Source organism: Nuphar pumila, chromosome 1 (genome assembly GCF_984573655.1).
Source record: "Nuphar pumila chromosome 1, dmNupPumi1.hap1.1, whole genome shotgun sequence".
Classification (NCBI taxonomy): domain Eukaryota; kingdom Viridiplantae; phylum Streptophyta; class Magnoliopsida; order Nymphaeales; family Nymphaeaceae; genus Nuphar; species Nuphar pumila.
Genome location: NC_143249.1, coordinates 48,144,594 through 48,171,636, shown reverse-complemented (window position 1 = coordinate 48,171,636; position 27,043 = coordinate 48,144,594). Strand labels below are relative to the sequence as shown.

Sequence of the window (27,043 nt, the reverse complement as noted above, 5' to 3'; positions counted from 1 at the left end):
CTCTCGCATGCAGGCCAACTTGCGGGAGGAGGACCTTATTGTCCTCGAACGCTTTCAATCTTATCGGAGACATAATGCACAACCCATGGGCATCATGCTCCTATATTTTGACTGCCATCAAATTTTGGAGGGTCCATGATTTTGGACAATGCAGAGTGTTTGTGTTTCACCAACAAGGAGATTCTCAACATCAAGAAGCTTCAATTATTTGGTAGTACTGCTCTAGCAATAGGACCTCCCACTGACGGCTATTCCTCTGGTTGAGTTACCTTAATAAAAAAAAAATGAAGGTTTCCCAAGAAAAACTTGTGTTTTTTGTCAGGAAGGCAAGAGCAGTACGGCCCAGCCAATTCATCAAAAGTCTTGTCTTGCTAACCACTTTAACTCATGTCCCCATGCAAGTCGATGAGCGGACAATCATTGGTTGCAATGACTTCATATCCGGGAGCACATGGAGTCTGTCTACTGGAAACCAACGAGTGGCAAATCTTGTTAATCGGTTTTTTTATTTTTTTAACGTATGGCTGACGGTGTAAACCCGTGGCATACCGTCGTGTAGTTTTGTTTTGTTTTTTTTTTTTTTTTATGAAAAATGATTGTATTGTACAGGTAATTTGACGTGATTTTCTTAAAAATCTTATAATTTTTAATATTCTCCATGTTTAAAATCACAAATATCTAGATATAAAAAATCCTTTTTACCCTTTGCACGTGCAAACTTCGCCCTTACACGCAAACATTCTCTCAAATATGTGAATGCTTTTTGCATAATCTCTTTTTACACATCTGTATCTATTCTATCAAACATCAAAAACTTTTGTTTTTATATTCGTTGTAAAACTGAGACACAATCTTATAACTTTCATGTTTTGAGTCAAAATCGAAAACCCTTCTAGGGTTAGCGTTTCTGAGTTTTAAAATAGGAATAGAAACATGCACCCTTTGGGGTTGCACATGTTTTGTCTATTTTTTGACTATTTGCATCGAAAATTTAAAAAAAAAAAAAATCAAATCAAGACATTAGCTTTTCGCTGCCATCAAGATCACCTTGATTGGGCGGTTGGAGAAACATTATCTAAATAATAGACTATTGCTCTAACATAAAAACAATGACCATAGGCAAAGATGAAGAAGTCCACTTAAAATAAGGTCTGCACATTTTTTTTTTAGACTTTATGAAGTTCCCATAAATTTATATGCAAACTTCCTATTAAACTTGAACAAAATGAAAAAGTCCTTGTATATTTTATGCATACTTGAGAAAGTCCACACATATTCTTAGTGGCTTAACCTAGCCCAGACTGTAAGGACCATACTGGCAAATTTTATGTGTACTAAAGGCAACATGATACCGAGTCTTTGAGCCAAGATGGATGACCTTCCATGGGCCTTAATGCAATCCACTGGGCCACTGAGAGGTATGAAACCCTGGACAGTGTTGACAAAGTGGAAAATTCCATTTCCTTTTTCTTGTAGAAAGAATATTCCAGAAATGAGTAAAATTTTGTGAGAGCCTTTCATTTTTCTTCATTTATACTGCTTCCCACTTATGTGCTTATTAGATTAATAGCAGTGAACCACATGCAATTTTTATGGTTATCCTTGAACAGATCCAAAGAAGGTTCTCTCTCTCTCTCTCTCATCAGTGCAAGGCCTCTATACCTTGAAGTTCATAACAGTAAAGACACGCAAGCCAAGAAGCCAACGGCAAAAGATGGTCATTTTATTGCAATATTCCGCTGCCATTATATTTAAGCATCACCTTTAAAAGGAAGCATCGACTGGCAACGGTGATGAAGATACTAGTTAAGCTCAGATTAGCCAGCTCATTGGCAAGGTGGATTCAATATTAGAAACCCTATATTTCGTGTAACAGAATTTATTCTATAGCTATTAAATCCACAACTTCAGGAAAATGGTCTCCTGTGACCACAACGACATGATGCTCCTGCTCAATCCAACCTTCTGAGCAAATACTCTACTTGAACACATTTAGTTAATGGCATGATCCAATCACCATAGAGATCAGCAACCAAGTTTGGTTGGATTTTGTATTTCAATTCTTTTTCTTTTTGGCCATTCAAATTCTCATCATGCCTATTTAAGTTAACCTCTTGCCCATAAATTTTTGCCTTAAGTTCCACTCTCTGCTTGACTGCCTCTTCCACTGTCTCGTATGTCAGAAGATGCATCAATTGAGCCCTATCCTGCAAAACCAAAAGTTATTATGTAAATTGGCTGATAAAAAAAGGAAAGCCCTGAAAAGGGAAAAACATCTACAGCAAAACAGTACTTGCGCTAGAATAGCAGTCTCATAGACAGCTGGTGACTGCTGGAATTTTGCCTCAGCTACAAACTTCCCATAGTGGATCCTCTTAGAGAGTGCCTGCAAGATAATAAGAATGCGTTAGAATTTGGAAATCCTGTGGCTTCAAAATCTATTCTATGAATGCCAATAACTGTTCATGTGTCTTTCATCTGAAAATTTCCATGTGATGTGCCAGAACAAGCTGAAAAAATAAAAGGATTTCCATGCAAACACCAGATAGTTGTATCCATATTTTGCACTTGTTTTGTTAATTCCAAATCTCAGGTCTATCAACAAAACCTGTGAATCCTGTCATCAAATACTTTATACCTGTTCGTACGCACATTGAGTCACAATGAAGCTGCAAGAACAATAAACCTATTACTTGCAGGCCAGTGAAAAGATGGAAGAACATGATTCCCATAGTCATGATTTTCGCTTTGCCTCTTGCCCAAGAAAAGCTCAAGCCCACTAATGCATGTTACCTCTTCTTAGGTGTTTAATTATTAAATTTGATTCTAAATGATGACTACACTGCTGTAAAATTTTGGAAAACATAAGTGTATAGTGAAAAGAACTGGGCATACCAACAAGAAACTTAAGATCCTACTAAGGTCTGGGGGCATAGACAGGTTCTTCAAGTAACTGGTATGTTACGAGGACAAGGTTTTCCTTCTTTGCTGGCAGCTATGTGAGATTTAGGCTCTACTACCAAACTGCATCATTTTCTCTCAAATTATGGTGATCAATTTTCTTACTCGTATATCTACAAGTTCTGATTTCATTAAGGTATGTTCAGCTTCTTTCATGTGTTCTTTGTGTGCCAAAAAAATATGAACTTGGTCAAATCATATAGTTCCTCCTGGGAAACAGCTATAGGAGAGTTTAGTCATAAGTTGGTCACCTCATCTACAAGAAACTGTGCATAGGATATGCTGGTATAATATCTTAGAAGTGATGATCCAGGATTGAACTTGACGTAATTGACCTGAATACTAGTTCCAAGTCCCTGGAGTTCATGCAAATCATACTCAGTAGCACCGAGTCAACATTAAGATCAACACGAGTTTGGTTGCACATTTTAACAACTAATCCTCTCTGCCGAACTAGGTTAGTTGGACACAAATTACACTTCAAACATTCACTGTTTTACCACCTTGTCTCTTTGTATTTATGAGATCTCCAAAAGAAATAGAAATGCATTTACCTGCAGGCACATGGTGTCACACACTGCACTTGATCCACAATTACCATCATCCCCATCTTCAACCAATCTTGGAAGAAGATCCTTAAAATACATATCCCATATCCTAGGACTGATATTAATTTTATCAGCAATAGGGTGCAAAACCTGATGATAAACCATAAATAAATCATTAACTCAAATTCAAAAAGCATCAGCGACATGTTTGATAGCCTGATCTACCAAAAACTATCGTATATTATAACATTAAAAATGCAAGTGGAACACCACAATTTTGGCAAATATCAAAGAAAATTGTGGCTGGTGAAATTTGTCAATGTCAAAATCCAGTCCATGGCAAGACACTGCACGGAATCTACTGTCACCAAAAGAAGAGTATTTACGATAGTAATAAAGCCAAATAAGAAAAAATGATTTATGTAAAGTATAAATGGTTATGTGCAATCCGATGCACAACATAATTTCACAAACACATTTTAGTATGATGCTCTGTTAACTTCAACGTCCTTTAATCCCAAAAAAGTGAATAAAAGGAGTGCAATGCTATTGCTTTTACACAAATTTGGCAAAGCAGAGTTCATACAAGCCAACATCTGGATATTGAGACACTCTTGCTTTGAGTTGTATCCTTTAGGTGATTCTTCTTCAACAGTATATTAATTATCCTTGTTAAAATAATATAATGATTGAGTAGAAACTTTTGTATCAATGGCAATTGAAAATTATTGTTAACCAATAACTTGATGATTGACCATGACAACGTTTTGAACATCATTGATGTCTGTGATATCAACAGAAAACTTGGGGCATGATAATCGATGGAAAGGAGACACTCACACTGGCATCCTGGATAATTAACTTAGGTCTGACTTATCAAAAAATTGGGGTTATCTTGGATGAAAAAAAATAAAAAATGGGCAGAAATAGTTAAAAGCCAGGTATCAGAGAAATTTGATTTCCAAACTGAACTGAAGGAATCAACTTGCCAAGTTGAATTAATGCCACAATGCAATTTGAGGAAGTTTATTCACTGCTACACTTTGATTTTAAAGAAACTTAGTAAGAAGTAGATTTGCATGATATGCGAATTCTTGAGATTCCCCAGTGCCTAGCAGTTTTACCTGAGGATACTGCATGGGGGGCAACAGGGGCTCAGGTAAATCATCAGGAAAGAAGGGGTGCTCATCTGGGCTTTTGTATCTCCCAACCTGAATAAACGACACAAAGCTGATTCTAATGATTAAAGAGAAGGATGGCACAACAATAGCCAACAGATCATCTTATATAGTAAGGTCAAAATAGTACCTGTGCATGAAGTTTCTCAGTCTCCCTGAGCATTAACTCAACCAGAGACCCCTGGAACCCATCCACGGAGAATGCATCACGATCATAAGTGTCAGCATTGTAACAATACTGAGCTCTTTCAAGAAGGCTGAAAATTATGCTATCTTCTTGTCTGATTAAAGAATGACGAATGCTCTCGAGTGTCAGGCTGTGACTCCGATCCACCCTTTTTTTCTTCTCCACGCTGCATTTATTAAGGTGGGGGTGAAGCAAAGACTAATATTAGTACCCAACCTCCACTCGCAAACATAGTAATAATATATGACTACTCGATAGCAAAAGCAATTATAAACAACCAAATAAGGCAAACTCTCTGCAAACACCTTAATTAAGATAGATTAGTTAGAATCTATCTGAATATTTAGAAAACAAAGTACACATAACATCAGTGTGTGCATGTTAATAATTCCAGCCGTAGCAACTTGGAAATTCAGAAACTCCATCTGTGAAAAGAATAGTTTAAAGTTTAAACAAAAGAAATCCAATTGGCATCATATAAAAGCATCATGAAATCAACTAACGTTCCCAGAAGATAAAGGACCCGAAGGATCAATACGGAATAAATTTCCACTTTCAGACGGAAAGCACGACACCCACTTAAAGATTTCACGCAGAAATATAAGGAAACTCCGAAACTAGAGGGAAAAAAAGTCCAAAAATCCCACCATAAGAACCAAGAAATACAGTAACAATAATGCTCGATGGAATTATTATTAATAAGTCCAGGTTATTATATTATTATTATTAATTTTATTACAATATTACTGTTTTTGGTAAGTACGTATTTGAAGAAATGGAAATTCATCTTTTTAGGTGAAAAGAACTCCAAAACAGAGGACACCCATTTCGAATTCCATTGACAAGTAAAAAAAAATACCGTCATTCTAAAAGGCAAAAAAGAGAAAAAAAACAAAATTTTCCGAGAAGAACCAAAATTGAAATGGTGACTATGGCATATTTCACATTGGTCAAAAGAATTCGAGTGCTTCTTCTTCTCCTTACCTGTTTGAAGAGATAACATAGGCTTCAACAGATCGAATGCTCTTCCCTACAGAAAAAAAACGCACAAGTGGCTGGTGAGCCGATCCAAAAGCAAGCCGGGAATTTGGGGGCAAGACCCATGAGCGGTAAATGGTTGATGGATTAGGAGACGTCATTAAAGCCTTCAGTTCCATTGCTGAAGAGGAAGAAGCTCCCAAGAAGAAAGCACAAAACAAACTTCTGATTACAAAACTTGGCTAACCCAACGCAGAGAGAGAGAGAGAGGGGGGTAGGTGAGAATAAAGGAAACGAAAAGCAGTTAACCACCTCTCTCTCTCTCTTGGGAGGGGAAGGAAAAAGTGATAAACGCGTCTCTTTCATGTGGTGGTCGTCAAAGAAACGTTGCTTAGCGAGGTGGAAAGAGCGGGAAGGAGCCTCACCTGATGAAGGGGGACGGACCCGCTGTTTAAGGGGTTGGTAAAGATTGACAGGTGAGGAAGGACTACTCAATCAACCCAACCTCTCTCCCACCAACGGGGCTCCATTTGTTTGGTAGGAGCTGTTAGTGCACGTCACGTGTTGGAACGTTGTAAGTTCAAATCCCAATGGTAGGTGGGTCTGCCTAACCCATAAAAAAAAAGCCCAATCTCAAGGGAAGCCTACAAGAAACACTCATTTAAAAAGACCAAGACTTGGCAGAAGCAGGAGTGCAGTCAGCGCCTAATCACCCCACCCTGATTTCAAATTTATTAATGTGCAACCCTTTGACCCATATCCGAGTCAGACCAACTTCAATAAGGCTCTCTTTGGGATCGGTTGTTGGGAGAAGTGACAGGTATTCATTAAATCCCAAGCCTCTCCCTTGATTTGGGGTCACCCATCTGGAGAGAGAGAGAGAGAGAGAGGTGTGGTGTTATAAATGGGTGGATTTCAAACTGTCCTCGAGAGGATGTTGTTTGCCAAATTCACCGATTTCATCACTACTGTCATAAACACAGCTGCTCTCAATTAAGCTTAAAGCAAGCTCAAATTGCTTGTCCAAGGACAAGGTGGTCCTTCCAACTGATTTTTTTTTATGCTGTCTTTTTTTGACAATAGAAAAATGTATTTGAGGATTGTGATAAGATTGGATGTTAGGAAGAGAAAAAAGGGAAAAACATAAAATTAATGAAGTCTCTTTCAACAAATTATCTTAGACCAATGGTAAAACAAAAAAACAAATACAAATTATCTCAGACCACCTCCTTCCTGTTCACCACACGCATTAACTAAGTATACTTTGCCTTCTAAACAAAATTTCAACCAAATATACATTTCTCATAAATATGTATGGTAACAAATAATTGGATGAAATTTTTGTATAGTTTAACTTTGAAAATCTATAAATAATAGTTAAATGTAAACTTGTGATGTTTCGACGAGTAGGTAATTAGTGAATCTGCAAAACTGGAGCGTTGGTTAAAGATGTAAATAAGTGCAATTTTAAGGCCAAATTAGATATGTAGTGGCTATTGATAGCACATAACATTTGTCTTGAAAGCCATGTAATGGATGTATCATGCTTCAAATAAAACATGACAGTTGTCTTTAAAAAATTTTATTCTACATATTTCACACTAATAGTAGTTGAAAATTTATGTTTAGAAATTATGCATTATCGATGTGTGTAGGGGTGTCAATCGGGTGGGGTTGGCGGGTCAGCATACCTCAACCCGAACCCGACCCGTTTATTAAACGGGTCGGCTGTGGCAAACACTAACCCAACTCATTTAATAAACGGGTAACCCGACATGACCCGCCAACCCGTTTAATAAATGGCTTGGGTAGGGAAAACAGGTTGGCGGGTCAGGTTGGTGGGTCGACCTGCCCGCCTAACCCGTTTATTAAACGGGTCAGCCGGGTTGGCATACCCCCAACCCGAACCCGACCCGTTTAATAAACGGGTTAGGCGGGTCGACCCGTTTATTAAACGGGTTGGCTTAAGCCCAACCTGACCCGGGTCGTATCTGGTTTTGCCACCCCTAGATGTGTGTACACTAAGTGATGACATGACATTTTCTTTTAATAGTTGCACTACACGTGTGTGATAATTTAAGTAACAATGTGATATTTTTCTTTAGAAATTTTATAGAATAGACTATAATAGACGTGTAAACTTTTTGAGAAACAATGTGACATTTGTCCTTAAAATTTTTAATGAGATTTTCTTTTAACAATTTCACTAAACACATGTGATAATCTAAGTAACAATATGACATCTCTATTTTAGAAATTATATTTGTGTATATGTTGGTTAGCAACATGATACCTATTTTGAAAGGGTATGCAACATGGACACACACATAATCCTTTAAAAATATATGGTCGGGATGTCTACAATGATTTATGTTATAATACAATATCTATTTTAAAAATACATCAATAATAGTGAACTGCTTCAAATAGAACATTTAAAGTTTTGACATTTCAAATGGTTTTCATTCCATACATAACAATTTTAATCATATGTAGTTCAACAAACAAACTATTTTTTCAGTTAATTCATATTTATATTTTGAATTACTTCAACTTTTAATAATATAAGTGTTCAAAACAAAAGTGACATAAATATCTTATGATTAAGATGATAATAGAATATACATACATAAAAGTTGCATACAATAACAATAATATTATTTTTTTTTCACATTATATGATGTTTCTATGTAATTACACTAAAAAAACTAAGGAAGATAGTTAACTTAGTTCTACAAGATTTATTAGTTCAATGATCGCTAACAAGAAAATAAAGATTAACCTTTTAAAAATTACATTGAATTGCATAAACAAGCGAGTCTTGCATTAAAACTATATAGTTATACAATTTATAATCATAAAATAAATGTTTAAATGCATTTATTTGCATGTGTGAGCCATATGGGTAGCTCATGCAGGGTAGGCTCAAGCATATATTTAATATTTTGGTATTAACACAATAGTGTAGATTTTGGTATTAACACAATAGTGCAGATTAATAAAAACTATTAATAGATGCATATATACAATAAAATTGACAAGAAAACTAGGTGTTTCTTATTTTTTTATTTTTTTTTATTTATCGATAACTAAATGATATATAATGTTTCTTTTTGTGATAAGGGATTAAACCATTTTTTTCTTTATCTCACTTTTTTTAATATTTTAATAAAACAATACAATGAGTAAGGTTCAAAGGATCTATTTACTATAAACTTATATGAAATTCAAATATTTTGAGTATACCCTTTCCATTTTTTTAGTATTATACTTTAAAATTTCAAAAGTTTCTTAAAATCCGTCAAAAAGACACGTGGACATGAGGACGCATGCCACATATTCAACTCGAAAGTTCAAATTTTTTTTTGGAATATAGTACATGAGGACAAAAATGTTTTAATTTTTAACCAATAAAAACTATTTTTGTATTTTAACATTAAAAATGTATTTTTATTGAAATAATACAAAAACTTTTAAAAATATGAAAATAATATTAAAATGTTCATTGTACATGGTGTTGGTGTCCATGTGTCTGAGCGTGTCACCAAGGACACACCATCAAAATGGTGTGTCCCTGTGGCATAGCTTCAAACATATGAATACTCAACCATACTCTATCAAGAAAACCTCTTACAATATTATGGTATGAGAAAAAATCACTTTCATATAGATTGAAAATTTTGATGCGACTCCTATTTGTTGCACATAATTTCGCCCATAAATTTTTACTACCATGTGAAAATGGAATCATGTAGGTGTAGATTTCATGAAAAATAAAATCGTTTTATGCATTTATAATTTGCAATATGGAACCAAAACTCCAAGTTCCACTTTATGTGGGTTTTGGTTTGTTCCATGAATGGGAGGTAGAAGCACATATATGTTTTGGAAGTTTTCTTAACAATAAAATGTGAACACCATCATATTGATTTTTAAAATAGTATTTTCAAGTTTATCTTCATCCTTTTATTCAAGTTTCAAAACTTTTCCCTTTAAAGAAATAATCAAATTAGAGAAAACAATTTTATGAAAGAGAAACAAATCTTCTACTCTCTGATATAACATGTTGAGAATTTAGGCATTGCATGAGCTCAAACTAAGCTGAACTTTCTCAAATCTTAACTTCTCTCATCTATCATTGTAAATCATGGTATGTGCAACTAGCTTTAGTTGCTCTTTTTAAATATAAACTTGGTTTTACCAATGGTTTTGCTGGTGATACGTTATAACATGCATAAACTCTATAATTGTGTATACTCAAATTTTTGAAGAAAACGAGGATTAATTTTCAAGTCGGTTTTGGATTTAAGAAATATGTCTGATTTTAAAACAAAGAAAATTATGGGGTTTTGCTCAAGGTGCACACCTTTCCTACTTCGATGAGCAAGGATCATGTATTTTATAAATTTTAGGATATTCAAATTTGAGCTTTAGATTGCAATGGTCATGTACCTCGAATGCAGGTCCTCAAAGAAGATGAGCTTGATGATGTAGGACACCATCAAGGCTAAAAAAAAACACGAAACAAAACAAATATGATAAACGTTAAAAAAAATCATATTTTTTATAATAAATAAAAAACTAAAAATGTACCAAAATCATGAGAAGAAACCAAATCTTTCCTCAAGCTTAGGTAGCCCGCTCTTAAGATGTTGACAACCGCACAAAGATTTTGGTAGCACTTCGGATAGGCACGGGCTTTGAAAATCTAGGTGAGAAAATGGATCTAGACCTAGGTTACACTTGAAGAACTTAGCAGGGTATCGATATGGGTGCATTGGGTTGGGCTCACACCGACAAGGTCTCCTTTTACTCTTGTTCGGGATCCTTAGAATGAGAGGAGAGTGCCCTATTTATAGAGTTGTAGGTGGGTTTGGATCCTTAATCTATGGGATATTGGGCCCAGATATCTAGATCCGGCTGTTGTATAGCAGCTTGAATCTGATTGGCTGGCACACTCCTATTGGTTGTGTATGCAAGTTTCATTCCTATTAGCTAAGATTTCTTTGCTCAAGGGCTAAGAAATTTTGTAAGGTAGGTAAATAGACAAGCGTTTGGGGTTCTTCAACAAAGTCTAGATGCATTGAATAGAAATCTCAAGATTTGGGATACGAATGAAAGGTTGGGTAAGCCTTATCCTCAATCTGCATGCAAATCTGAGCCAAATGAGGTAAGCAGCCTGCTAGACACAATTGGAACTAACCACGTCACTTGTAGACTGCTGACAACAATCCACATTTTTAGGCCCTCTTAACTGCAACACCTACTAATGACAATTCAAAGTTCTTAACCAGGCTGGGACAATTCTAACATGTTTACTTGTTTAGGTGAGACAATGGATCTCCAATGAATTTAGACATACTACTTTAACGTAAAACAACTCAATCAAAATTGGGGAGTCTAGAATAATCTACAAGAAGCAAATCCATTTGATGTAAAAACCATGGATGCAAAGGCTCAAATGTTTAATTAAGGGAACTGAAAGGGTGAGAAAAAGAGAATCCGTTGATGGCCCTCAACCATGATAAGAAGAAAATATTTGGGGCTATGGTCTTTTATTCCTTTTGGGCCTATTCTTGGTAAATTCATCTAAACCTGCCTATTAGGTACAAATTAAATTTCAATTAGAACAATATTTCCAATCTTTCTATTGAGCGAAAAGACTAAACAAAGTGTGAAGCCAACATTAGCTCAAGTGTTTGTAATTGGTTGATGTGAACTATTGTGTATTTTATTAGGAGTTTTTGATAGTTAGTTTTCCATACATTAAGGGCCTATTTGGAATCTCGGCGTCGAGATGGGCGTTTATGCATTTGGTGTTCCCGAGGCAAAATCTTGGTCGAACGCCCATGGTGGTCCCGTTTGGAATCTCGGCGCTAGGATGAGCGCTTATGCATTTGGGATGGAAAGTGAGGGCCTTTCTCCTTTGTATTTACACTAAAAGGATGAATTTGAAAGCTACAAAGCAGCTGCCACTTCCTCAAATACACAAACTCCATAAACGCCCATCCCAGCTACCAATCCCAAACAGGCCCTAATTTTTTAGGGTTTTCTTTTTCCTTTTGTAAATTAAGTTTTTCTTAATGATTTATTGTAGTGTTCAACTAATGTTCGGGGTTATTTGTGTTTTTCTTTGTTGTGTTCAGTATTAGCTTCGCTTCTTAAAGGATTTGTGTTGATTTTTTTTTTTGGGTTTGTTTTTATTATATTTATGGGTTTTGGTGCATTTGGTGAGGTTCTCAGCTTGTATAGGACTTGGTTTTGTGAGATAATCTCTACTTCTTTTGAGTGTTTTAGCTTCCATTTGTTACTGTATTTTTGTACTACGTTTCATCTACACATATCAATTTTGACTGGGTTTAGATATGCTTTATATATATATATATATAAATATGTTTCATATATAGAGAAAATCACAGAACACCATTAAACAACAATGTAAAGAAGCACATTGATGTTTGCTTGTGTTGCTTCAACCTTAAGACTTTTCTTTCCCCAATTATTTCTTATTATAGTGGATGACATCATCAAAGTGGACTGTTTTATTGTAGTTCCAGTTTCAACTATTATAGGAGGTTTATTTTCTTTTCAAGAATGCGAATGACATTATAGTGATTGCTGAAACTAGATCAACTACTAGTGATCAAGCAAAACAAATAGAAAGATACTTGCAGACTTACATATGCATGAAAAAGACAGAACTGCATATGGAGAGGGCATGTTCTATTTTTCAAACTAAAGATTTCTTTAAACCCATAATATTTTACTAATACTAGAAAGGAAACAATAAAATAGAAAAGTACACTTTCAAACAATATGGAAAATAAAGCAGCAGCAACAAAAGATTTTCTATAGATCTTGAGTTTAGAAGCACAATAATTTTTTTCCAGAGAAAGCTGGGGTTAGGCAGACCCCTGCCTGTTTATTGAAATAAAACCAAGATTTACACATTAACATAGGAGGAGATCAGACCAATACTGTTTTATTAGAGGAAACATGGTTAAGAACTTACCAAACCCAACAAACCAATTACCATCAAATTGAGAAGGCCAACACGTAAAATGGGGTTACAGTTGGAAAGTTGGCTAAGATTGGAAAGTCCATCACAACAAATGAGGCGCCATATATGGAAGATCATCAAATGGGAAACCTGTATTCTAATCTTGTGAGTTACCATAGTGGTAAAAGGTCCATGTATAAAAAGTTGAATATCATGAATGAAATGTTGAGGAGAGTGTGAAATTCGGTCTCGGATGTAGGTTAATACTGAACCAAACCACATTCAATATCTTGTCTTGGTGTATGTGTGTGGGATGTGTTTTTATGTCTTTTATGGTATCAGAACCACGCCGATGGAGTTCACATTGTCAAGAAGTGCAATGTCAAGCATTTCATCCGGTATGAGTTCAACTTCTCTCTGTTTGTTTCAGACCCCTAGCAGCCTTCACCATTTTTTGGCCATAAAGCTCAATGATGACAATTATCCACTTTGGGAATCTCAATTTGTTCTCATTCTGGTTACCATAGGTTTGCTGATGGCAGCAAGCCTGCCCCACCAAAGTTCAAAGAGGGGATTAAGCAAGCTATTATCATCTTTGTTAGAAATTATTCATAGCCAAGTTACAAGCATGTCATCTTCCTATCACTACAAAAAAAATTCTAATTAGCGATGGATTTTTTTTGTTGCAAATTTATGATAAATTAGCTAGAGAAAACTATCTATTGCTAACATTTGAATTATTTGCAAAATTAGAGATGGAAAAAATTTCATCACGAATTCACGATGGATTCGCGACGAAACAATTCCGACTCAAACTCCGTCGCAACTTTGTGATGGCTCAGCAACAAAAATTTTCTGTCGCTACTCCGTTGCATATTTGCGAGGGAATTTTGCCATCGCAAATCCATCGCTAAATTTCTCATAAATCCCTAATGCGAGCTCCTTTTCTCTTTCTATTTCATCTATCGCTCGCCCGTCGCCCATCGACCTCTCGTCGCCCCCCTCGCTACCCATCGACCTTCCGTCGCCCGCCCATTGCTCGGTGACCTCCGGTCGCCTGCTCGACCGACGCCCATCAACCTCCCATTGTCTGCCCGCCGTCCGTTGACCTCATCTCTCTTTCCCCTCCCATTCTCTCTCTCGTTGCTCCCCCTCTGGTTGTCGGAGGGTCGACGACCCCAACCCTCCACCTTTCCCCTATGTTGGAGCCTCCCCCTTCCCCCTATGGTTGCTAGAGGGCCAACAGAGGCCTGACAACCTCTGTCGAGCCCTCCCCACCCCTATGTAGTTGGCGGGGGTGGTAGAGGCCTTGATCGCTTCTGTCGGGCCCTCCCCTTACCCCGATCTTGGACAGGATAGGGGGCTTTGCCCCTTTCCTTTCGAATGCTGACAGCCCCCCCCCCCCCCCCTGTCCTCTTAACTTCTCCTGCAGTGGGGCTCCGTCTTGCTGCCGGAGAATGATCGGCATGGGGAGAAGCCCCCTGCTCTTTTGTTTTCCCTGGCAGGGGGTGGCTTTGCCCCCCCTGTCCTCGATAATTTTGACAGAGGGTGAAGCCCCCATGCCCCTTGTCTATTTTCTTGGCAGGGGGCGGATCCCCCTGCCGAGAAATTTTGCCTCAACAGGAGGCGAGACCCCCCTGCTTCATGATTGATTCTCGGCAGGAGGCTCAACCCTTGCCTCCCGATGCTTCCCTTCGGAGGATCCCACCCCCTGCCTCCTGTGAATGTTTCAGTAGGGGGTTTCGCTCCTTGCCTTGACCTTAGTGCTGGCAGGGGCAATGCCCCTGCCTGTCTCGCTTTCAGCAAAGGACTGCGTCTCCCTGTTCGGGCTCATTTCCGACAGGGGGCGTCACCCTCCTTGTCATTGGGTAATAAACTTCATTTTAATACAGTGTCTTCTGCAGATTCTGCAATAGATCCCGCTTGTGCCTCGTGACCCATGGTAAGTAAACAAAAGCAATACAAATCGGGTAAATACCCGTGGTGAGTAAGTGATGCATGTGCATCACAGGTTATTTAATTTCTTGGATGCAACACTTTTCTGTTCAGACACTCACTTAGTTGTGGATATCTAGGGCTGCTTTGATGGAGTTCGGAGATCATGCTGAGCATGATTTTAATGTATGAAAATAAAAGTGTTCTTATTTTTGGAGTTCAGATTTCATGCTAGTCATGTTAGCAGTTAGCGGAATATTGAAGTGTGTTTGATGGAGGTACATGTTTGACATTGTTTTAATATAAATGATTTGAATGTATTATAATGTTTGATGTGATTGTATCTATGCTTGCATGAAGTTACTTTCAATTTGATTATAACTTTCATGTGAAATTGTATCATGAAAACATGCTTCAAATGAATGTATCATGTTATGAATGAGTTTGCACATGAAAATGAATGATAAGTTATCAATGCTTCAAACATGCTTCAAATGAATGGTTTTACACATGAAAATATTAAGTTATCAATTCATGCATCATAGTTCTTATGATTGAATGACATTATATATATATATATATATATATATGTGTGTGTGTGTGTGTGTGTGTGTGTATGTGTGTGTGTGTGTATGTGATATCAAATCATTACATCTACCATGAATTCATGATAAATTTGATATTTTCTTCATCATAGCATTCTAATGATTCTCTTTTAACTGGTTAGGATAATATCTGTAATATCATAGGACAAAATGACTGCAAATCGTGAATGAATATACCGTAGGATAGTTGATAATGAGGTATCGCTTAAATATATGAATGGTGTTGATAGTTTTATTAAATTTGCAACGACAAGTGTCAGTACAGTGGATCCCACAGGTTGCATTAGGTGTCTCTGCATGATATTTAAGAACAATTGATTTGTAGAACCTCATGGCGTTAGACATCACATATGCAGGAAGAGTTTTGTGAGTGATTATCAAAATTGAATGTTTCATGGTGAAGAATTTATGAACAATTTTAATGCACAGGTGGATATAGTGCACAATAATCCATATATGAATTTGATATTTGATGTCGTAGGACCAAAACTAGGTTCTGCTATAGGTCCTAGTGATGTACCAACTGGGATAGAGGAAGAAGCAGCAAATGATGCAACTAGTAGATTTTATGATTTACTTAGAGATACTGATGAGCCACTTTGAAATGGTTGTGAGAGTCACACTATCTTGTCTATAGTTCTTCAACTACTGAAACTGAAGTCTGAGTTTAATTTGAGTCAATCATGTTTTTACCGTCTGTGCTCTATTGTGAAGAGTATGTTGCCCAAAGATGAGAAATTGCCATAAAATTTCTATCGTGTGAAGGTTATGGTCAACACTCTAGGTTTGAGGTATCAAAAGATAGATGCTTATCCAAATCTGTAACGCCCCAAATAATTAACTTAAAAAAATTAGAATATTTTTTTTTCTAAACAACAACGAAAATGCTTTTATCAAATCCTTAGTCAATCTATTTGGTCGGGTTACAAGTGATAGCACAGACTCAAGGCATTAACTAAAATAGACTCTTGCATTGAATTACTACAAGTTTTAAATTACAACTTAATGATTTATTACAAGTCATATTCCTCAGGACATCCGAAGAAGATATGGTTACATGACACTATCCGCAACAACGATCACAATTGCTCACCTTTCAGTTTCTTGAAAATATTAATTCAGAAGAAGTCAGACTACCACGTCTGAGTAAGAAGCATAATATCCATATGAATGTGCTCAGTGTCATGTGTACAAGTATATGTGCAACATGTTTAGATAAAACTAATAGTCATTTAACAAGTGATATATGTACAGGTCACTAAAGTCAAGTATTTCATGATATAATCCATCAACATCAAAGTACGATAAAATATATGCATGAACCATAGTTTTATAAGTAATAACAACTTTGAAACTAATGTGGATGTACACTTGACTTAAGTAAAGCATTTCATGTAAAGTTTGCATAAAGCACAAACACCAATGTTTAACACATCATTAATAAGTTATCACATTTTTCGTGTCAAGGAAAACCAATTTGAGGCATGCACCATAGGAATCACAACTTACTCAATAATTGCAACATCAAACTGTATGCAACTACTTGAAGATTTTTCTTAATGCACTAACTTTATGTTTCATCTTGTTAATTACCCTGTGGGTACGCACAAGCATTCAACATTGTAGCTGACTGAGACCACACGAGGGTCTATTATTTTATAACCCGTGTGACTTGCCATACGGTTATCCAAAGGAGACGATTCATGACCGAGAGAGTACTCCCCAATGACTAGAACTAGAATCAGGATACACCCTATACTTTTGTAGAAGACTTGGATCTACCACCTAGGACACACTAGTAGTCCTGGCCCCCTAACTCCGAGGACTGAGGACCAGGTGAGACGCCTAGCTCTAAGAAAAACAATAATTGTCCCATGGAGCTTGTACCATCTACCCTCTCTAAGGTAGACCATGTTTCTGGTAACATATACCGTCTTTCAGGTGTACCAAGAGCCTTGGAAAACCAGTAACATATACCATTGTCAAGTATACCCAGTATCCCGATAAACCAGTAACATATATCGTCTTTCAGGTATACCAAAAATCCCATTATTTATTTTATGTGTATAAATTTTTATTTTTATTTGTTTGGGTCCAGTAACATACATCATTTTTCAAGTGTACCCAGAATCCCAAAAGAAACTGATAACATATACCATCCTTCGGGTATACCCAGAATCGAGAGTTTTCATTTATGTCATCATATATTAATTTAGCTTTTGTTTTTGGTACCAGGTTATACATATCGTATTCCTCTGGTTGTGCCACAACATGGCATAACCCAACTTCATCAATTCATAAGTGCTCGTATGACACTTTTAGCATTTGGCAAAGCCACATGTTCAGTTTGAACTTTTATACCATTATGAACGTGCAATGATCTTGACTGTGCAATTATCCATATCATGTTGGTTCCATGGACTGGACATAGTCCCAAAGTTCATATGTGACTCACATATTTAGTTTACTATTGAAACTATTCCCAACATGGATAATTCATTTTCTGTCAAAGCACTGTGGTAGCACAACATTATTTTCATGTGTATATGATATAAAGTACAATTTTGTGAGAACATGCAAACACACTCATTCCAATCAGTTAATGGTTTGAATAATAAAGTATGCATTCCTCTAACAATTCAATGGTTTGCCAAGTACAACCACCTAGTTGGTTACATAACAACCCTTTTTGAGAATCTCATTTAATAACCCATTCATATAAGAAATGAGCATTTTGTAATTTGAACCATGGTCAAGACGCTCATATGCGAAGGATACATAATTTCATATGTGTGATGAAAACATAGTCTTGTGAGACCCGATCATGTTTGGAAATTTTCAAAGTAATTGCAATGGAATTATCCTGATAGTTCTTTATCTTTTATTGTTTTATTTATCGGTTCATAAGAATGATCTGACATCCCATATCCCACCTTAGGGGCTTGAAACCAAAACATATTTGTTGCCATCAACCTTCATGGTGGGAGTTGGTGCACAACCAACCTATTGACTTAGGTTGATGTGAGTAACACCACGCGACAATCCCATGTCCTTCGCATTTTGAATTTAAGATCAATGTCGGTTATTGTCTCTCTCTCTCTCTTTTTTTTTTTTGCAACTGGTAATCACCCCCGTGGCTCGCATAAGGGTAAGGATATACCCGCGAGTCGGTGAGGTTCAATTACATACTCTCACAGCGACACCCCCAACACCACCACATTAGCCACACATAAAAGTTTTTTGCGTTGATTCACTCACCAGGGCAACCGGTCAACAGGGTTGGCAGAGACCAATCACAGCTGCCGTTATCACCCAATTATCTACCAGCCGACTAATCTAGGAGGCCGGTAGTACCAAACGTCCCCAGCTCACTTAGGATCTGTAGAGGCGAGTCTGCACCACCACAACAGTGGGCACGAGACTTCCCAGCTACTTGCGGGGCCATATTTTGATCCTGCAGAGCTGAGTTCATCTGCGATGTGCAAGTAGCCTGTTTCCTGGCCCATCCTTCAATCAAATGGAGTTATTATTAACCCCAGACTATTTCTAAAGATTTGCCCATAACACCAACTCCCCACACCACCCATTCATAAAAACAATAATACTCAAATATTAGCTATGTTAATGACCGCTCATTGGCAGTTGTGCTTTTTCATCCTGCTATTTTCAATGATACATCCTCAAAAATTGACTTCTATAGTATCCCGTTATTCATTGCAATGCCATTCACAACATTTTACTACCATCAACGCAGAATTGAAATTGATATATTTAACCCTATCCTATGACCAAGATAAAGTATCAAATCTATTCCCTAAACTCAAACTTAGAGGACACCCATACTGCATTAAATAAGCTTGATAGCTAATCATTCAACAAAAAAAAGGTTCAATAATTCAAGATTAGCAGCAAGTCAACACCATAAACCATAATCAAATTCGACTAGGATTTAATTATATAAGTTTGATGATCTGATTATCACATTCTTCGACAACCAAGAAACAAAAGGATCCAATATTACAAAACATAACACAAAAGGCAACAAATAAATCAAATTTATTGGTATTTGCCAGAGTTCATTCAACAGATACAAAATGGCCCATTTTGCAATAATAAAGAGATCTGGCCACAGATAAAACCACAACAAAGGATTCAAATAAAAAAAAAGCGAAAGACAATTTCGGAAAGGAACACAACACAAAGAAAACCCTGTTACTTAGAAGCATGATGCATCTCTTTTGACTCTATTTGAAATCTATAGAGTTAAACCTACCGATTCTAGATAGACTACAAAAAAACAATAATCCGATGTACATGTTGTATGTTTTTCATTATACCCCATCAAATACACTACCTGCATGTATGAAGACATGTTCACTTACAATTTCTATCACTATGTTATCTTATCTACGTATTTTTTTTTCATGTTTCTACCAGACGGTATACATATGAAAAGAATAGTTAGATGAAGAGGAAAAAATATTGACGTTAATCTCAGATTAGTGAAAGTATATTTCCAACAACGTAATGAAGCCTTGAGGCTGTTGTTTGCCGTAACATGAACCAAATTTTTCTTTTTGTATAGGCACATTTCAGAAGGAAAGAAAAATGCAAAAACACCAAGATTTCACATGGATACGTGAATTTAGAATTACATCAATAGAGATATGCAGATTTCTTTATTTTCATGGCTACTTACTGGATTATATGTATCACCGTACATATAATCGCATGTCCAAATGCATACACGAGACTCACGGTGTTGTGCATACACATAGAGAAGTTATGCTCTTACCTCTCGATGAATCAGAAACCCAAAAACTGGAATCATGTGGTCAAATGATGGATCGATCTGGTGTCCACCTTCTTCAAAACGGTTGCTGCTGCACCTTGAGTAGTCCTCTTTCCAATGTGTGAAAGAGATTGAAATGGAGGAGATGGGAGACCACGTGAAAGAGGGAGGAAGGTATGGCTGGAATGGGGATAGAGAGAGAGTAGGCGAGCGAAAGGAATGGCTTGAGAGAGAAGGCTTAAGGGAGAAGAAGAAGATGTGTAGAGGCTGAAACTGGAAAGAGAGAGAAGGGGGCAATTTCCAATGTATTTAGATTTTGCAACCCTCCCCCCATAAATGTCATCTTCTCAACTTCCTTTGTAACCCCCCCTCCACCCTTCCCAACGATATGCGTGGAGAAGGGTTTTCTCCAATGTTTATTAGAGTAATTAAAATTTTTCATTTTGAAAACCGTCCAACCCACCATTCAAATTCCAAGAGTCCACTTTAATGCTCTTGGTTGGGCTTCCCATTTGGGAAAAACACCCAACCACTTTCTTTGTGCGCTTCCCCATTCCACATTTAAAACCGTCTTAAATGGGAAGGGGTAACACCCTCTTTTAGTTTCAAATTCCAAAAATATAAAAATATATTTTATTTTTATAAAAAAAAATAACCCTCTTTGTTGGCGCGCAAGGGGAATCGAACTAAGGTCTCCTCTCTAAGTGGTAATGAGCCCCACCAGTGTGCCAGTATTGATTTCGTTTCAATTCCTTGCAACAAAATTTTATTTAACTCATTATGGCGGAATGGCTCTTATAAACAAAAAATATTTTCAAAATAGAAACGTTATGTCACCCAAGGTGATTTGAACCTGTGACCTATACCTTGTGAGTCCATCTTCTTGACCACTATGCCAACTCTTCTTTAGTTGCTCTTTTTTGCAACTTATATTCTCTTATATACGAATTCATCTTTTTGACAAATCTCAATTACGAGTCAGATTGAAAATATATTTTAGATCTTCTGAACTTCCTAACTACATTTTCGGATCTTGATTGAGATTCAACCATATTAAGATCCAATTGTATTCTAATTAGGTTTCAGATTCATCCAGGATCTGAGTCCATACATCGTATCCAAATCCAAACACTGGATCCATTTGATCTTGTTTGGATTTAAGATCCATTTAGATCGACCCAATATCATGTTACCGTATTTATTCTAAAGAATTTTACCATTTATTTATTTTGTTAATTATCAAAATTTTATGAGTTTTACAAAATCACTGCATGTTGTATTTCAAAGATCGGGAAAATAGCAGATCATGCCCGTCATGTGGGCATCCTCGGTTCAAGCCAAAGACAATAGGTCATGGTAGCACGAGGTCAAAAAAAGTGTCATACAAGTCGCTCCGCTACTTCCCTCTCATCCATAGATTGCAATGATTGTATATGTCTTCAAGGATAGCTAAACACATGAGATGACATGCAAATAAAGTTCGACATGATGAAGACAAGATCACGCATCCTGTTGGCGCGGAAGCTTGAAAGCACTTTGATCATACTCATTAGACCTTCGCAATGAAAGTGAAAAATGTTAGGCTTGATTTATATATAGATGGATTTAATCCATTTGGGGGTAGATCAACTCCATACTCGTGTTGGCTAGTATTTGTCACCCCATACAACCATCCTCCAAGCTTGTGTATGAAGCATCAAAATCTTTTCTTGTCTCTATTGATCCCTGGTCTGACCTCTCTGGGCCAAAATCTTGATGTATATTTAAGGCCATTGATTGATGAACTGAAAATACTGTGGGATGACGGTGTTTTTACGTATGATGCCCACAAAAAACAAAACTTCAATATGAAGGTTGTTGTTCTATAGACAATCAGTGGCTTCCCTGCATATGGTATATTATTTGGTTGGAGCACACATGGGAGGTTGGCATGTCCGTACTGCATGGAGGATACAAAATCTTTTAGATTAAAGCATGAAAGAAAGTCGTGCTGGTTTGATTGTCACCATCGATTTTTACTCAGCGACCATCCGTTTCGATGACAAAGGAATGTGTTTCGAGCAGACACAACTGAAATGAAAGGTTCACCTACAAGGTTGTCTGGCATAAAGATTTTAAGAAGATTGCAATACTTTTCATATGGACTGACAGATGCCCGACGCTCGACGCCCTTCCTTGGATTTGGGAAGGATCACAATTGGACAAAAAAATATATATTTTGTGAACTACTATATTGGTCGACTTTATTGATATGCCATAATTTGGATGTGATGCATATGGAGAAAAATATGTTTGATAATGTATTCAATACAGTAATAAATGTCAAAAGAAAAATGAAGGATAATCCGAAGGCCTGTATGGATTTGAAAGTAATATGTAAAAGACCAGAATTGGAACTCAAAGAGTACAATGGCAAAGTTCTGAAACCAAAGGCAAGGTACGTACTTGAACCAGTTCAAATAAAGTAGGTATGTCAATGGTTGAGACAATTGAGATTTTTAGATAGATACGTCTCTAATATTGCTCGGGCTGTGAAGATAGACGAGGGACAATTATATGGGTTGAAGAGCCATGATTGTCATGTCACTATGCAACGGTTGATACCCCTAGCATTCCATGATATGTTAGACAAACCTATATGGGGAGTATTATCCAAGTTGAGTAGATTTTTTAGAACGTTGTGCGCATCGAAAGTCATGGTATTTGAGGTAAACAATCTCAAGAATTTTGTCGTCACTACTATTTGTCAGTTAGAGAAGATATTTCCATCAATATTTTTCAATGTTATGTAATATGTGATCATATATTTTCCATATAAACTAAGGGTTGGTGGTCCTGTGCAATATTGGTGGATGTACCCATTTGAAAGGTATATATTTTTTTATAATTTTCTCTTCAATGCTATTGAGAAATTCATTGTAATTCGAGATGTATATTGTTGACAGATGCATGCTTGACCTAAAAAAAAGGTTTGGAATAAAGCAAGAGTAGAGGGCTTTATTTGTGAGGCGTACACTTTAGAAGAAATTTCAAATTTCTCATCTATGTACTTTGAATTTCACATTCCAACACGTTACACATACCCACTCATAATAATGATGGAGAACAATTTACTGTAGCTGACAAACTATCAATATTTCAACCACTTGGGCATGCCTTTGGCAGTTGTCAATCAAGACTCTTGAAAGATCGAGAGCAAGATAAAACACAAATCTATATCCTTTTTAATTGCTCAGCAATCGACCCATACATCGAGTAAGTATACTTAATATGTAACACTAAGTTCTATACATGCATACATGATTCAGTAATATAAGTATTTGTTAAGTGTAGACAATTTGATCTAGAGTTGCGAAGAGAACTTCCACATCTCACTGATGCAGAATTACAGAAAGAACGTGAAAATAAGTTTATGGCATAGTTGAAAGAGTTGGTAAGGATGATGACATATATTCTTTCTGTGTAAACAATAATAAGTTACTTAATTGGTCATGATCACAATCATTGTTTATGCTTATAGGTCCGCCATGGTGGTGTTAAAGATGAAGGAATATGTGATTTACAAAATAGTCCGACCAAAGTTGTGCAATGTTACAACAGGTACATCGTAAATGGTTATCGATTCCATATAAAAGACTACGGTGTAAATAAGTCAACAATGAATAATGGTGTGCGATTCAAGGGTAGCAGCTACGGTGAAAATGAACATGACTACTACAGTGTTATAGAAGAAATAATGAAGTTAACTTACTTAGGCATAAATAATAGGGTAACTTTATTCAAGTGTCATTGGTTTGATCCCACAACAACAAGAGTCGAAAAAGCCTCAAGCATTGTGGAGGTGCATCATAAATCAAGGTTTGGAATATATGAACCATTCATATTAGCCTCGCAAGCTCAACAAGTTTACTATACTTCATATCCGAGTACAAGGAAGTCAGATAGAAATGAATGGTAGTCAGTTTGCAAGGTGAAGTCTAAAGTATATATCGAGTATGATCAGTTACAGGAAGACAAGTTAACTGAAGAGAGCGATTACTATCAATCATATGATATGTATGACTTCTCTTATGGTCATGTTGTCGCACATGGTATGCATGTCATATCTCCATTGTTCGATGGCACATGCATGAAAGAATGTGATCCAAATGATATACCAAGTAGATGAGCGGTCAATGAAAAAGAAGAAGATGACGAAGAGGAGGAGGAGGGAGAAGAAGAATATGAAAGTCAAACAAGTGATGATGACGCATTCTCAAGCTAGTGAAATACATCTTGTAATACATACCTCTATTTGATGTGAATGATTTGAATTTATTGAAATGTATTGCAATGACTTGAATGATTTGAATATGTTGCAATGTTTGAATGTATTGCATGAAGTTATTTTCAATTTGATTATGTATCTTCAATACATATAGAGTTATGATTTGAATGTATTTTAACATGTTTGAATGATTTGAATGTATTGCAATATTTGAATATCTTGTATGAAGTTATTTTCGATTTGATTATGTATCCATGAAGATATAGAGTTGTGTAACTGATCCAATTGTATTGCAAGTTAATGATAAGTTATCCATGATTAGCAAGTGATGTCATATCTTATGTTTTAATGTATTACAATATTTGATGTAAATGATTTAAATTATTTGAATGTATTGAAATATATTGCAATGATTTGAATGATTTAAAGGTATTACAATGTTTGAATATATTGCATGACATTTTTTATTCTTTGATTATGTATCTTCGATACGTATAGAGTTGTGATTTGAATGTATTGTAACATGTTTGAATGATTTGAATGTATTACAATATTTGAATGTCTTGCATGAAATTATTTTCGATTTGATTATGTATCCATGAAGATATAGAGTTGTGTAACTGATCCAATTGTATTGCAAGTTAAGGATAAGTTATCCATGATTAGCAAGTGATGTCATATCTTATGTTTTGAATGTATTGCAATATTTGATGTGAATGATTTGAATTATTTGAATGTATTGAAATGTATTGCAATGATTTAAATGATTTGAAGGTATTGCAATGTTTAAATGTATTGCATGACATTTTTTATTTGTCTAAATATAGTTTGTGGTGGTTATAGTGGTCGAGCACCCAATAGTAGTCAGTTTCAGCCTTCATCTTTTCGGGCTGCTTCGATAGGTATATCATTTAACTAATTGTATACTTGATTAGTTTAAATGCACATTGTATAAATTTTTAACTCATTTTTCTATAGATGATGTTTCGCCTGCACATGACCCACATACACCAGCTGTTCATATAAGTCACGAGACAACGCTGGATGCAAGGACTTCACACATGATGACTCATTCAAATAATATATATCGATAATTGATTATAAGTATTTCATTTTCAGTTATCCTATACTTATCTTATAAATATTGTATTTTGATAGTTAATATGTACCGATTCATGTGCATCGCGATGTTTGAGCCACAAGAAGTAATACGAGAGATTAGGCATTCACTAGTTCAACATCTACCAGGACCGGTCACTCAATAGAAAGAGTACTCGAATGAGGTGTTGGATAGATTGTGGTCCTCATTCATGGTATATAATTGTTTATCATAGTTAATATGTTTCATATTTAATTTTTTGTTATAGTCATGTCTACTAACTTTCTAAAATTATTTGTAGGCTTCGAATCGCTTTGCGACTACGATGGAGGAGCAGGACGCGAGGAAGGTGTGGCAGAAGGTGATTGTCAGTCGATTTGCAAACATGCTACATAATATGAAGACTGTAGCAAGAAAAGCATCTGGCGGGATAGATGATCCACTGCAGTGGAAGGGCCATGACCCTCCTACTATCAGGTCAGATGTTTGGGATGCAATGTGTAACAAGTAAGCGGGGCATGCATTTCGAAACCGCTCAGCGAAGGCTACACAAAACTGAGCGAAGATGCCCGATGCCCATTTACACACAGGTGGATCTAGGACTTTTGGGAGCCACCTGAAGAAAATGGTAACTCATCAATATATATTGTCAAATTTATAAGTATTGTTGTATACCTATTAAATAATTTTTTTATCATTTAACTTCGCATGAAGCAAAAAAAGGCGACATTGTGCCATACAAGGATGTGTTTGTTGAAACATATAAACATAAGACCACGGAAGAGTTCGTATCAGAGAAGGCAAGAACGACAACAATATATATTTATTGTATTAATAAACATTGTAATATACAAGTTATCATAAATATTGTAATTCTTAATTATTAATCCACATTATAATCATTTTTTTATAGGAGTCATACGAGCAACAGATGATAGAGCAATATGGCGATGACTCCACTCAGCATCCGCCTTTTGATCCTGCAGCATGGGTGACTGCAACAGGTGAACCCAAAAAGGGTCCTGTGTTCGTGTTTGGGAGTAATATGAATACCTCACCAATCGTTGCCTCCTCCAGTCACGACTCTCAGAGTTCTTCTGCCAGCATCGACTGCAAGCATCCGACTGACCCGCCTAATTCTTGGGATGGTGTCTGTCAGCTTGTTAAGGACACAATGCTTGACTATTTACATGAAGCAAATTTCGACGTTGTCTGTAATGAGTTGTGCAACTTTTTTTGAGATAGGAGAATTTCGTTTGTAGGTGCCTATCAGGTATGAAAGTTTCATGTCATTTGTTTCATGTTGTTAGATTTCAAGCTAGTATATGCATGATTTCATCACATATGAGCATGATTTCATCACTATGAAAGTTTTTAACTGCCTTCTGTCACATATATGCATGATTTCATCACTATTAAAGTTTTTTTACTACATTAGAACACATATAAGCATGATTCCATCACTATGAAAGTTTTTTCACTACCTTAGAATA

General features: G+C 36.3%; 1 protein-coding gene across 3 annotated transcripts; it reads right to left on the bottom strand.

Annotated features, from left to right (window-relative positions):
- Positions 1-1,697: 1,697 nt before the first annotated feature.
- Positions 1,698-6,139, bottom strand: LOC149848890 (chorismate mutase 1, chloroplastic-like). 3 transcript variants are annotated; one of them, XM_090012810.1, is made up of 6 exons: positions 5,859-6,132; positions 4,818-5,040; positions 4,634-4,720; positions 3,516-3,659; positions 2,294-2,386; positions 1,698-2,207 (listed from the first exon to the last, which is right to left on the bottom strand). In XM_090012810.1, the coding sequence occupies exons 1-6, from the start codon at positions 6,029-6,031 to the stop codon at positions 1,953-1,955; spliced, it is 975 nt and encodes a 324-aa protein (XP_089868936.1). In that variant the 5' UTR covers positions 6,032-6,132; the 3' UTR covers positions 1,698-1,952. The 3 variants fall into 3 exon arrangements, with proteins under 3 accessions (XP_089868936.1, XP_089868947.1, XP_089868943.1); XM_090012821.1 differs by lacking the exon at positions 3,516-3,659 and having other exon boundaries at positions 5,859-6,139; XM_090012817.1 differs by lacking the exon at positions 4,634-4,720 and having other exon boundaries at positions 5,859-6,133.
- Between the last annotated feature and the right edge of the window lie 20,904 nt (positions 6,140-27,043).

What these genes read in the sequence shown, in the direction of transcription:
- LOC149848890 (XM_090012810.1), bottom strand. Translation starts at nt 6,031, where the DNA reads ATGGAACTGAAGGCTTTAATGACGTCTCCTAATCCATCAACCATTTAC. An exon ending in CTGAGAAACTTCATGCACAG is followed by an intron (nt 4,721 to 4,817) that starts GTACTATTTTGA and finishes TCGTTTATTCAG; the next exon opens with GTTGGGAGATACAAAAGCCC. An exon ending in AGACTGCTATTCTAGCGCAA is followed by an intron (nt 2,208 to 2,293) that starts GTACTGTTTTGC and finishes TTGGTTTTGCAG; the next exon opens with GATAGGGCTCAATTGATGCA.